At 39.2% G+C, this 13,388-nt stretch overlaps 1 protein-coding gene across 2 annotated transcripts in view; it reads left to right on the forward strand.

Moving 5' to 3' along the window:
• ARK2N (arkadia (RNF111) N-terminal like PKA signaling regulator 2N) overlaps window positions 1-11,031 on the forward strand; it is a 98,357-nt gene extending 87,326 nt beyond the window's left edge. For both annotated transcript variants that reach the window (XM_006144415.3, XM_006144416.3), the window contains one exon: window positions 7,065-11,031. In XM_006144415.3, coding sequence (XP_006144477.1) covers window positions 7,065-7,254 — 190 coding nt within the window. In that variant the 3' untranslated portion in view covers window positions 7,255-11,031. The remainder of the gene's footprint in view (window positions 1-7,064) is intronic.
• The last annotated feature ends 2,357 nt before the right edge of the window (window positions 11,032-13,388 follow it).

A 13,388-nucleotide genomic window follows, 5' to 3' on the forward strand; every position in this document is an offset into this window, starting at 1 on the left:
AATCGTAAGGATTAGAAGGAGTTCGTCTTCATTTGGGAAAAGTAAGGAAAGATGTTATCTCAGAGGTCACCTTCAGGCTCTGTAAATGAGAACAATGATTAATTTTTAATAGTGTTTTCTTAGAATAGTAAGTTTAACTGTATCAAAAGCTGACCGTCAGACCCTGCTCTCTCTATTTTTTTTTCCCACTTTGTCTTGACTGTGAAGCCTCTCCTATTGGTTTCAGTGTATGTAGAGTAGGAAATTACTTTATCTGAACTTATATTTATAAAGTTTTTTTTTTCCTCTACAAGTCAAACAGTGCCACTCACCTGTGTTCCCAGCTACTTAGGAGGCTGAGGAAGGAGTATTGCAACATAGTGAGACCCTATCTTGCCTTTTCTTTTTTTGGAGAGTTTTTTTTGGCTATAGGGCACATGCGCTTGCCAGACAGACAGAGCCAGAGAGACAGAAAACGAGAAATCACCCCCCAGGGGGGATGGCCACGCCGCAATCCCTTCTCCTCCATTCTCCTCTCGGGATCTTGGGCACGCACGCACACGCGTCCAGTGTGAGTTCTAAGCCACTGGGTCCAGGACGCGAATCGCGCTCAACTACGTGGGAGTCCAGCGACATAGCCATTACGCTAACTGCTGGTCCCTTGCCTTTTCTTTTTTTAAGAGGCCATTTTTCCCTGGTATTTTGGGAAGTAAGGCCTAAGCATTTTCCTGGTTATGAAACTCAAAAATAAGGCTTTAGCTGTGTTTTAAACTTGTTGCCAATAGAATGCCACTTAAATGGCTTGTGAGAACAGAGCTACAGCTGCACTAGAATTGGGTTGGACCAATTGAAAACCAGCCAAGTATGCCATTGCTCCATATACTTCATAGTTCCGAAAAAGCATGTATGGTAATGCATCAAGATCTATTTTTTTTATGTTATAGGTTATCAGAAAAGTCATGATGTAATTTTCCTGTGTTTTCCTATGCAGAAATGCATCATGAGTTTTCCAACAACCCCTGTAGTTCTCTCACAAAATTTCTAGCCTCTATCATCTTTCTTTGTCCACCCCCACATATAATCAGTTCTGTTTCCAAGTAAGACATTTATATTAACATAGTGAATACCTATGTTTATAAATAAACATTCTTAGAAATCAAATTGTTTTCCTTGCTGTAGGAAGCATTATTGGTATCATAAACTCCGCAGTTGTTAATAAGTATTAATATAGATTTACTTGTAGAGCATATGTAACTGAAGTATTTGTACACAAAATAAGTTTCATTTACGTAAAAAAAACTGAAGGAAGTTAGATGGGGGTGCCATCTGAAATGTTCTGGGAGGGCAAAGAGAAGTCAGGGTCTGATCCCTTGGGGTTCAAAATTGGGAGACAGCCATAGGCAAAAGGTGAAATCTCGCACCAGGGCATGGAAGAGAAGAGGACAGTCCCTCTGTCATGTTCTGATTTTTCTCTTCTAGTGTTCCCCACCCCAGTTATAATGGCAATTGCAGTCAGTTCCATAGGTTGTTTCCTCCTTCAGTGTCACGAAGTTTGTCCGCTCTCCCAAGAAGAAGCCAAAGAATAAATAGATCTTTCCCATTCAAAGTTATCTTCTTAATTTGTCGCCTGGAACTAATTGGAAGGTAATGAGACTGAGAAGTCCTTCTTTGACAGTTCTTGGGAAATACTTTTCTTTTTTGGCTGTCATCACTGACTGCTCATTGACCAGGTTTTATTTTTGCTGCCCTAATTGCAACTGCAGACCCCAAGGAGCAGGTTCACTGGATCAAGTTTACCTAAAGAAACGGAGCATGAAGACAAAATAAGATATATATAAATTCAGAGACCAAGAAAGGCCCTTAGTCAGAATTGGGTTAAGACGTGAGATAAAGTGAGTTGAAGGTAAAGAGCAAAGATGAGGGAGACTAGAATTATAGAGGCTTTGAGCTGGAGAAAACCTCACAGTCAAACTAATATATAGTGTTTCTGAAAGTGTATGCTATCTTATATTCTTCATAGGACACTTCTGAAGGCTTATAACTATTGTGTGTAGTGCCATTTCCTCCTGAAATTTTATTGCTCTGTCTGGTATAAGTTATCTTATAATGTATACTGTCTTATTAAATAGTTGAAATATTTCTCTTGCACTTTGCTGTTTGACCTTTTTTGTCTATGCTTAAAAGAAAATGTGTTAGAAGTCTTGTTCAGTCCTAATCCATCTTTTACTACTGTTTCATTTAAAGTAGTCAGGGTCAGTAAAACAAAACATTTTATTGAGTATTTATTGGCTTATAATATACAGAGAAAAGTCATAGTGTACACTTCTGCAAACTGCTCCTACCCAAGTAACCAGCACTCAGATCAAGACATAGATAGAATAGAAGTCCACCTGTGACACCTTCCGATAACAGTCTCCCCCTTTCACTTCCTCTGTGACTATTATCCTGACTCCTAACAGTCTAGTGTTGCCTGATTTTGAATAAATCTTAATTGTTGTTGATCGTAGTGGTTATCTTAGAATTGTCTTTAATATTCCTGACAGATGTCCCAGCAGTTGCCTAAATGTTTACCAGGCAGTTTACTCCATTTTGTGGTGGCTGTAATTGTTGCATAGTAATGGTCACCTAAAATTTGCCTCCCAGAAACTGATTCATGCCCTTGAGATCTCTGTGCAAGGTGGAGTAGCACCTTCCCCAGCGACTCCCCAGCCTACGGTTATTACTCTTTTCTTTGGGGGACTGTGCTTCTAGCTACAGCTAATTAGAACCAGGAACTCTTTTGACCAAAGTTTGAATTATCACATTCTTGAGAGAACCTAAATTTAAGAAAAATTTTTGAATTATTTAATTTAATTAATTTATTCTTCTTCTTCAATTTGACCAAAGAGAGAGAGGGGGAGAGTGAGAAAGCAAGCTGTCAGATCCGGGACTTGAACCGCAATCAGTCATTTGGGAGTCCAGCGTCTCAACCACCATGCCATCCACTAGCCCCGAGAATCTAAGATTTTGATGTAAGAGAAACAGACCAAGGGAGTTGGGGCTTGTTTGGTCATTTGTAGGTTTTTTGATGTGCTGTCGTGTTTCTTCTAATATGTTCTTGTTTTTGCTTAAAGTAGCCTAAGTTGGCTTCTGGTAACTGGAACTTATGTACCTACATAATTTATCTATTGACTTTGTCAGGAATGTCATGACACATTTTTGCATAGAAAAATACATCATGACTTTCTGGACAACCTAATATTTTTAGATTACTGAAGAAGGGCCTCATCTCCTTATTCTTCCTTTTTCAGTCACTCCTCAGTAGTAAATACAGTCTTTTAACCTCTTTCTAGCCCAATCCTCTTCCAGTGGCATACCCTTTAGAATCTGCTTTGCTATTTATTGTATGCCCCTAGGGATCAGGCAGTGTTCATTCTGGCCAAATAGGATAACACTTCAAGTATGGTCTGAGAAAAGCATAGTTATTTAGTAAAAAGTAACACCTAAATGGAGACTTGGCTTATATGCTTAACTAGCTTAAGATCCTGGGCAGTTGTCTATTGGCCTTGGTTTTCTTTCCTTTTTATTTTATTTTACTTTTTAAAGAATTACTTATTTTAGGGACCAGCAGCTGGCATAATGGCTATGTTGCTGGACTCCCATGTAGCCTGCTGCGGTTCAAGTTCCCAGACCTGGTGGCTTAAACTCAACCAGGGTGTGTGTGCGTGCGTGCTCAAAATCCCGAGAGGAAAATGAGGAGAAGAGACTGTGGTGTGGCCATCCCCCTGGGGGTTAATTCTCACTTTCTGTCTTTCTGTCCCTCTCCATCTTTCTGGCGAGTGCACACACTATAGCAAAAATCTCTCAAAAAAAAAGTTACTCATTTTAATTTTATTTATTATTACTACTTTTAAAATTTTGCTATAGGGCACATACACTCACCAGAAAGATAGAGAGAAAGGGAGAGAGAGAGCAAGCTGCCAGGTCTGGGACTTGAACTGTGGGCTGCCATGTGGAAGTCCATCACCTAAACCACCATGCCTCCTGCTGGTCCCAGCCTTGCTTTTCTTCTCTGTGAAATGAACAGATTAGACCAGATCCCTTTTAAAAACAGATTAGATCAGATCCATTTTAAATCTGTTGCCTGATGTTACATTTTATGATTACTTAGGAAGCAGTGCAGAAGTTGGGACTATATATCTCTTTGATTTCAGAGAGATTTCTGAGAATTCTGCCAGTCAGTAGAATTCATTTATGAATTTGTCCTAAGTTCCTAGCCAGCTTTGCTTAAATTAGTCCTTGTATAGGTGAGCATTTAAACTACTGAAGAATTTCATATTTTATTGATTGAATAGTTGCTAGAGGTTGTGTGCACTCACCAGGGTGAGAGAGAAAGCACTCCCTCAATGGGATATGGCCATGTGCAACTCTTTCTTCATTTCTCCATCCTGCCAGGATTTGGGCGTGCACTCACACATGCCTCACCTGATTTTCGAGGTCCAAGGATGAACCATGGTCACCTTGTGGGATCTAGCTCCCTTAACCACCAGGCCACAAAGCCAGCCCAGACTTTATACTTTTAAATTGTTAGTCTTGATCTTTCTTTGTACTATGCTGACTCTTGCTGTGTTGTTTCACTTATTGTAAAAATCTATAAAGCAACAACATGGTTTGGAAAGCATTGGACCTGACATAAGACCTGTCATGAAGTTCCTTAGTTTGCCACTGTGTAGTGTATAGATGATAACTTTAATGTCTACCTTAGGGGTCTGTTGGAACTGTCAAATGAGGTAATGTATGTGAAACTGACTAATAAATTTAGTATTCTATTGGATTTCAGTCACCAAAGCCATTTCTAAAAATGTTGGACTCCTTTGGCTGGCATTCTTCTGTGACTATAAGTCTGCTTAATGGCTTGGGCAGATTTAGATTAGACATTGGGCATTATGTCTCTTATTTTAATGCTTTTCACTAGCTAACTGAAAATGTAGGAGCTTGAGGTACTTTTAACAAATCTTTGTGCTGCCTCCCTCTGGCCTGGAGAGACTGTTCTTTGTCACCTTTGTTAGTAAGGGAGCAGCCAGGCTAGTCTTATAGGTGCAGGGCATCTTTCCAGGAGCTTAAAGGGACTTGGGGCAGTTTTGCAATCTAATCTTGTCCACTGCCATCCTAATGTTCTTTTGAATCTGGTAGTACAGGTAGCATTAAATCAAAGTGGAAATTCTCAAGCAGCCCAGCATCACTCTTTGTGTATTGTCAGAAGAACTATTCAGGAGTCACTGTAGTAGTTCATGTTACTTGTTGCTTCACTAAGCCACCTGGACTGGTCAGTAACTTAGATGTGAGGACAAAAGTAGCAATGGTAGCTTGAGCTGCATGCCTTCCTCTCATTTGGTTTAAACTTCCTTAGGGTCAGTGAGGCTTCCAGTTCTGTCATGTGCCTGGACTAGGACATTCAGTTTTTCTGAAACAGTTCTAGTGATTTGTCATCATAACACTAATGTATCTCTAGCAGGACCCTCTTAGGGAATTTAGACTGAGTACTTCTGCCCTGTTACTTTCTTCTTTTTTTGTTTGGAGAGGTTTTTGCTATAGGGCGTGTGTGCTCACCAGAAAGACAGAGACAGAGAGACAGAAAGCGAGAAATCACCCCCTAGGGGAGATGGCCACGCCACAATCCCTTCTCTTCCATTCTCCTCTTGGGATCTTGGGCATGCACGCACATGCGCCTGGCATGAGTTTAAGCCACTGGGCCCAGGACTTGAACAGCGGTCGACTACATGGGAGTCCAGCGACCTAGCCATTATGCCAACTGCTGGTCCCCCCCCTTTTTCTTTTAAGAAAGATTTTTGCTATAGGACACATGTGCTCACTGAGAAAGAGACAGAAAGCAAAAAATCACCCCCTTGGTGGATGGTCACACCATAATCCCTTCTTTATTCTCCTCTTGGAATTTTGGGCACACATGCACTCACACTCAGTGAGTTTTAAGCTGCCCGATCCGGGACTTGAACTGCATTGACTATGTGGGAGTCCAGTGATGTAACCATTACGCCATCTGCTGGTCCCTCTATCTTGTTACTGTCACTGAACCAAAGCATAAGCCATTTTGATGAAGGAGCCAAGTATCTGTTATGCCCTTCAGGATGAAGAAAATTGATCCTTTATGCATGACCTGGTACTTACAAACTTTTAGAAATCTAATCTGTGAAAGGATATTCCTGTCACTGTCTTTGAAAGTACTGTTACTAAATAAATTATAAAACTTATTTCAAGAACAAGTGTCACCTATTATTATTATTACTGTTTCATTTCTTCAGAATGAGATAGTTTGGGCATCTTGATTTTATTCTGAATTTATATGTTGCCCTGTCATGAAGATCCCAGAAGTTTAAATGAGCCTTACCCAAGGAAGGTGATTGATCTGGACACAACTTAGGTGTTCTGACTGAGACAAGACTCTTGGCCTTTTTAAGGCTAAACTGAGGGAGGGAGGGAGACAGAGGAAAGAGGAGGATATTGATTGTCAGTTTCATGAATTTTCACACCAGCCTTATCTTTTTAAAAAATATTTATTTATTTAATTTCATTTGTTGTTATTTTTTAAATTTGACCAGAGAGAGAGAGGAAAAACGAGAAAGCCAGCAAGCAAGCTCCTAGGTCCATGACTCGAACTGCAGTTGGCCACGTGGGAATCCAGTGCCTTTAACCACCACACCACCTGCCAGCCCCCAGCAGGTTTATCTTCATAAAAATATTGATCAGTAGGGAACCAGCAGTTAGCGTAATGGCTATGTCACTGGACTCCCACATAGTCGACCGCGGTTCGCGTCCCGGACCCGGTGGCTTAAAACTCACACCGGGCGTGTGTGCGTGCGTGCCCAAGATCCCGAGAGGAGAAGGGATTGCGGCGTGACCATCCCCCCTGGGGGGGTGATTTCTCGCTTTCTGTCTCTCTGTCTCTCTCTGTCTGTCTGGCTAGCGCACGCGCCCTATAGTGAAAATCTCTCCAAAAAAAAAAAAAAATTGGTCAGTATAACTGAAGTCATATACCTTTTTTTCTCTAGTGATATTAACTATGCTTTTGTGCATTATCTCAATTGCAGATGTGTTCATCCTCGAGGAGGTGTGATTCAGAGTGTTTCTTCATGGAAGCATGGTTCAGGCACGCAGTATGTTAGCACCCGGCCAACACAGTCATGGACTGCTGTGACTCCCCAGCAGACTTGGGCTTCTCCAGCAGAAGTCGTTGACCTTACCTTGGATGAGGATAGCAGACGTAAATACCTACTGTAATACAATGTCACTGTGTTTCCGCTGCACTGTTCCCTTCCATTCTTCCTCTCTTTGTGACACGGAAGTTCATTGTCATAGCTTCAGCTTCAGAAGCTGTTTGTGGCATTTGTAGAATTGAAACTCATGGAAATTACTCCCTCCTTTTTTTTTTCTCCCCTCCCTTAATTAAAAGAAGTCACTTAGGAAAATAACTTATCGCAACAAAAGAATTTTTCTTCTTTCATTCATAGGAATATGAGAATGATGAATTTTATTAGTCAGCTTCATTTTACTTGGTGACTTTTAATCGTAGGAAACTCCATCTTCTTTTTAGAATATTTTAATTACCAGGTAAAATGGATTTAAGTTTTCAGGTCTTTATTTATTTTTCTGTATTATGAAATTAATTTCTACATTTGACCACTATCTGCACACCCCATAGCACTCCCACCTTAGGGCATTCACACACATATCAATCAGTCAGGTCCTTATTGGCACCTAGTAGGCCATGTGCATTTAAAAACCTGTCCTTAAAAAATAGAAGACAGAGTATTAAAAGTTTTTTTTTTCTTTAACCTTAAGTCTTCTGCCCTCTTTTTTTGACTTTACACCTGGTTGATTTCCTGCTACTCAAATAGTTGACATGCCCCTTTGTGTTTATAAATACTAAGGTGACCTAGCCTCCTTGTTGCAATAATTCATACCCCTTTGGAAAATTTCTCCTTTGGGGTAGAGACATTTCAAATAGATACCCACATTGAAGTTTTCTAGGAGTCTGAAGAGACTATTGAGAGATCAGTGAGAAAAACTCACTTCCTCAGCTTTTCTATTCAGATAATGGGAGAATGTAGAAACCTGTTACTTAGGAAGAATACAAAAGGTTGTGTGGCTTCTAAGGCTACAGGCACTTATAAAACTGAGAGGAAAGTGCCTTCTTTCATAGCTTGTCTCCATAAAAAGTGTATAACAACTGTTCCACACCTGAGCTGAAGTGTTCCTGATGCTGTATTTGGGTATTTCTGTCCTCTACCTTCTAAAAATATATATGCTTTAGGAAAAATTAAAATATACCATAAGAAGTCAAATGTAAAGCACATTCCTGGCACTATAAGTTTTACAACGTCTAAAAGGAATAACAGAGAGTAGTAGGAGCTTCAGGGAATTCAGGAAATGCCAGCATTGGAGTTTTGTGGCATTAGTTACTACGTACTTTAGTAACATGTTATGGTTACTAGTGAATTATTTTAAAAGCAATATCTAGAATTAGAACACTATGTGTTGTACACAGTGAGGAGTGAAGTATTACTGGCTTAGAAGACCTCACCTTTTGTTTTTCATGGTTTTTGTTTGCATTTTTGTTTCTGTTGTTACCGTATAACGTTGCTATGGCCCTTTCCTCTCTCCTCAAATGCCTTGATGGCTTTTCCTTATAAAAGTATGAAAACTATTTTCAGTTTCCATTCAGTGAACACACATTTACCAAGTGCCTGTTCTGCATAAGGCACTGTGTAGGGGTGGGTGCTGTGTGGGCTGCAGAAATTAATGCGACATACCCTGCATGCGCATGCATCAGAGTCTGTCTGGCTCCACCTGCCTGGCCTTTTCTTGTTTTGTAAAGACAAGTTTCTTTACCCTTCTTCCTATTGCTTCTGTTCTGTGTACCCCTTCTTCCGTGGGAATGTATTTGAGCATGTCTTTTCTGATCTCTGATAGCCATTGCATTAGATCTGGCCTCTGTTCTTCATCAACTTTTTATTTTTTTCTCCAATCTACTTGTAATAATAGTTCAGGCTGTTAAAGCTCATGAATCTTCAGTTTAGGCACCTCATTTATCAGTTTCATATGGGCACAGTTCTAGACAAAAACCAAAGACCCAGAGGCCAGAGCAAAATAGGACCTTTTGCAGATTCACTACTGGTGTATTTTTGGACCTTCACATTTTACTTCAGGATTAATTTATTGAGTTTTACTGTTACACTCATATTTTGACTTGAATTAGAATACTAGACAAAGCAGAAATGTACAATTTCTGGTCTATATTTTCCACGAAGATCATTGGGAAAAGAACAGAATGAATTGTATGACTTGAAGTTCTTGCAGCTAATTTTTTTCCCCAGCATCAGGGCAGAGCCCCATTTTAAAGAATGTTTTCACATTACCCATTCATATGTTAACAGTATATTGTGTCCAGTTTTCTACAGCAGGTGATTTCCCATGACATATTTTCTTTAGTCCCTAATAGTCATCCTTTAAAGAGAGAACTTTTTTGGTGTGCTTTGTGCACTACGGATTCGGAAGAGAGTAGAGTTGTAACCAAGTTCTTCTGTGTCCATTTGCTGCAGTTTTCCCTCACTTGTTCCTGTTTAGCTCTCGTACTACCTGACCTAATGTACTAGAACAGAGATTTAGATAATCAAGATGGAAAGTGGGGAAGGATTGGTAGGGATGACAAGTGGGTGTCAGCTCTCTCCTACTAGCTTGAGACTTTCCACATAATAAACAACTATAGAGAGACTATGTTTCAACTCTTCTGTCACTGCTACATCCAGAAGAGTGGGGATGTGGTTTCAGGCAAGGTATTAATCATAAATTCTGTGATCTACAGCTCCTGTGACATTTGGAATTTTGTTTAAAGGGATGTTTTTAAACCAAAGTTTCATATTTGGTAGAATAAGTTGTTCTTTATGCTACACAGGACATTGTTCAAAGTAATATCTCTGCTAAAAATGGTACATGTGGGTCATAGACTGGTTTATGCCACTGGGCTGCTTAAGTTTCTCTCTCCTACAATTTGAAAAAAACAGAGCAGTAATTTAGCTGTTGCATTATCAGAACTGCCCTGTAACTAGTGGTTCATTACTGCTCTCCATAACCTTCATGTTGATGGTAGGGGCCATATGGAAGGGAATCCATTGCTCTTTACAATCAGGCATCCCATAAACTCTGCTTTTATTGTTATCAATTGTGAATACAAACCATCTATAATTGCTAATTTAATTATTTGTTCATCATTACTTTTAATGATCAGCACCATAGGTAACTTTAAAATGAATTGTTGCCTGCTTTTTATACTGTGTCACAATGTTTGAAAAAGCTGGAGACACAATTTTGTCTTTTAGTTTTAAACTTTTTTTGAGGCAAAAAGCCCCTAATTCCTGTTCTCCAATATGTGTATGATGTGACTTCCATGTATATATAAAAATGATTGCGCCCTAACCAAACTTCCTCAGATTGTGCACTGTTTGTTTAAAATAATCACGTATTTTAGTCCAATGCTGTTGTATTTTTTCATTTTATTTAAAACACTACTTATTCTTTAACAAAATTTAAAGGGTAGTGATCTTAAAGAAAAATCACTGGATAACTAGGAAATATTTTTGTTGTTGTTTTGTTTTTTAAAGAGCTCAAAGGTCATTGAAACCTTTTGCTCCTATTACCGTGAAAATGAAATGTTAGCCATTGTATGGCTAGGAACCAATGCACTTGGCGGTTAACAGATCTGCTGTTACTGGAGTGTGAGTGTGAACTTGATGCAGTGACGACAAATCATTGCTTAGAATTAATGTTTTGAAATGTGCAACTCTAGTTTTTAAAATGAAATTTGGTTCTTTACATTCATTATTTAGTTTTTGTTTCCATTTAGTATTTAATGGTCTTTGGAGAAAAAAATAATAAAACAGAGTGTTATATATATATTTTTTGGTGCAAGATAAGATTTTCTGTTTTTTGAAATAAGTCTGTAGCATAAAGGTTAAACTATTTTAAGACAAAATAAAATAGAGTGTATTTAAACAATGATATTTTCTGAAGATTGTTTTTTTCTTATCTGCTTCAGTTAATAAGGTGGTACCTGTAGAATTACCCAAGTAACCTTTTAGATATGAAAGTGAATTTTGTTATCAGATATTCTTTATCGATATCTGATTTTTCCAAGAAGTAGTTGGTGTCCTTCACCCAAGATGGTTTGCAACTTTTAGATGTGAAAGTGAATTTTATTTTGTTATCAGATATTCTTTATCGATATCTGATTTTTCCAAGAAGTAGTTGGTGTCCTTCACCCAAGATGGTTTGCAAGTAGTCTGTGGTCCATAGGATCTAATAAAAATTACTTTTTATTAGCTTTCTTTCACTTGGTCCCAGCTAGGATCACTGAGAGGTGAAAGAGGGCAGAGGACTGTAGACCTCATAATGTTGGGCACCCTTGCTCCTGGGAACAAAACTCAGCTGCCATTTGCCTCCCAGACCAATGTGCTGTGTAAGATGCTGTGACCAAATGCACTTTGCACGTGGCCAGACATTGAGTAGGGTAGTTGAACAAGTAAAGAGTATTTTAAAAATAGCCTAAGGGGCTTTTTCTCTAACTTGGTTCTATTAAAAATTTTCAGTGTTTTGTTTTTTTGTTTTGTTTTGGTTATTAGAATGATATGAACAAATACTTTAATCATGACTTTTGCAACTTATCATCACATAAAGAAGAATGAGGAACCAGAAAGAGAGAGATCCATCTTTATTAAAACACCCAGTTCTTACATTTCTTAATTAATTTTCCTCAAATTTTTAGCTCTGCTTGAACTGGAAAAGATCTATTAACAATTAGGAAATATATTGTTGCAAGTAGGAAATGTTTTCAGCTTTTTGAAATGGTTCTTTTATACTAGCTTGTATCTGAGTCCTAGACATTTTCAGAGTCTTTAGGAAGCTAATGGAAAAATGTGTACTATGACTAAACTATGCATGGATTTTAAACTTTTTTGCACTAAAATAAACTCATAATTTATTTCTGCTTTATCACAAACTTTTGAAGTTTCTTCATCTTAATACCTATGAGAAACTCTTTTTGTCTTTGACTCCAGAAGAAAATTATTTACCTGGTACACTGTTTATGAACCCTTGAATCCTTTTGTCCTTGGATGTTGCTTTTGAACAATAGAGTAGGTACAAGTAAGTAAAATAAGCTGTGGCTAGGGTTTTATCTCATTGGGGCTGCTTCTATTCCTTGCTAACTTTCAGGCTTACTTCCCATACTGGGTTTGTTTTTCACAGTAGCTGCCAGCTCTTTATAACTTTTTTTTTTTTGGAGAGGTTTTTGCTATATGTGTACGTGTGCCAGAAAGACAAGAGACAGACAGACAGAAAGCGAGAAATCAGCCCCCCAGCACCCCTCAATCCCTTCTCCTCCATTCTCCTCTCAGGATCTTGAGCATGCACTCACACACACCCGGCATGAGTTCAAGCCACTGGGTCCAGGACTTGAATCGCAGTTGACTACATGGGAGTCCAGTGACATAGCCATTACGCCATCTGCTGGTCCCAGCTCTTTATAACTTTAGTCCAAACAAAAAAAGTTATAGATGAATCTTTAGCAGATATATAAATATTCCTTCAGCTCCATTCTTGCAGCTAAAGTAGAGTAAATTTCTTCTAGGTTTTGTTTTAACCACATTACTGCTCTGTGGAGGAGTGATCCTCCTAGGTCACTGGCAGGTAGGATTTTGTTTACCCCCTTGACTCCACGTTTGAGAACAATGATGCACAGAATTAACGACATTTCTTATGCTACTGTGAAACTGACTGGGAGAATCTACCTAGAGCAGAAGACAACAGTAAGTAACAGAAGGAGCAGTGAGCTCAGGAAAAGATGCAAGTAGTGATCATGAGTGTCAGATACAGAAGAAGCACCCATCTGCCCAGGAGGTTGTGAGTCTGTCTGTTTCTTCAGTTTAGCGCTGCCACTGTACTGCTGTGCAGATAGCATGCTATATAGGTAGAGATGGCTTTAGGCAGGGATCCCTTTGTGTGATGAGGATTCTCTCAGCCAAACTGTAACATTCCATTTGGTAACATGGATATGTAAAGGATGGCAGTGAGTGCAGGTGGTGGAGTCAAATTTCAGAAAAGGGGATGTGGCAGCAGCATCTGGTGCAACCTGCTCATAGATATTGCCTATTCCTTGAGAATACCCTTTTACCTTCAATTATATCTGTCTACCTTATTTATTTCTTTCCCAGAGAGACTTTTTGCTACAGGGCGTTGTGTGCTCACCAGAGAGACAGAAAGTGAGAAATCACCCCCCACTGCCCCCCGAGAGGCAATCCCTCTTGGGATTTTGGGCACTCACACAGTCACACATCATGCACACGTGCCTGATGTGTTTT

The sequence above is a fragment of the Tupaia chinensis genome, unplaced genomic scaffold (assembly GCF_000334495.1).
Source record: "Tupaia chinensis unplaced genomic scaffold, TupChi_1.0 Scaffold000119_2, whole genome shotgun sequence".
Taxonomy (NCBI): Eukaryota; Metazoa; Chordata; class Mammalia; order Scandentia; family Tupaiidae; genus Tupaia; species Tupaia belangeri.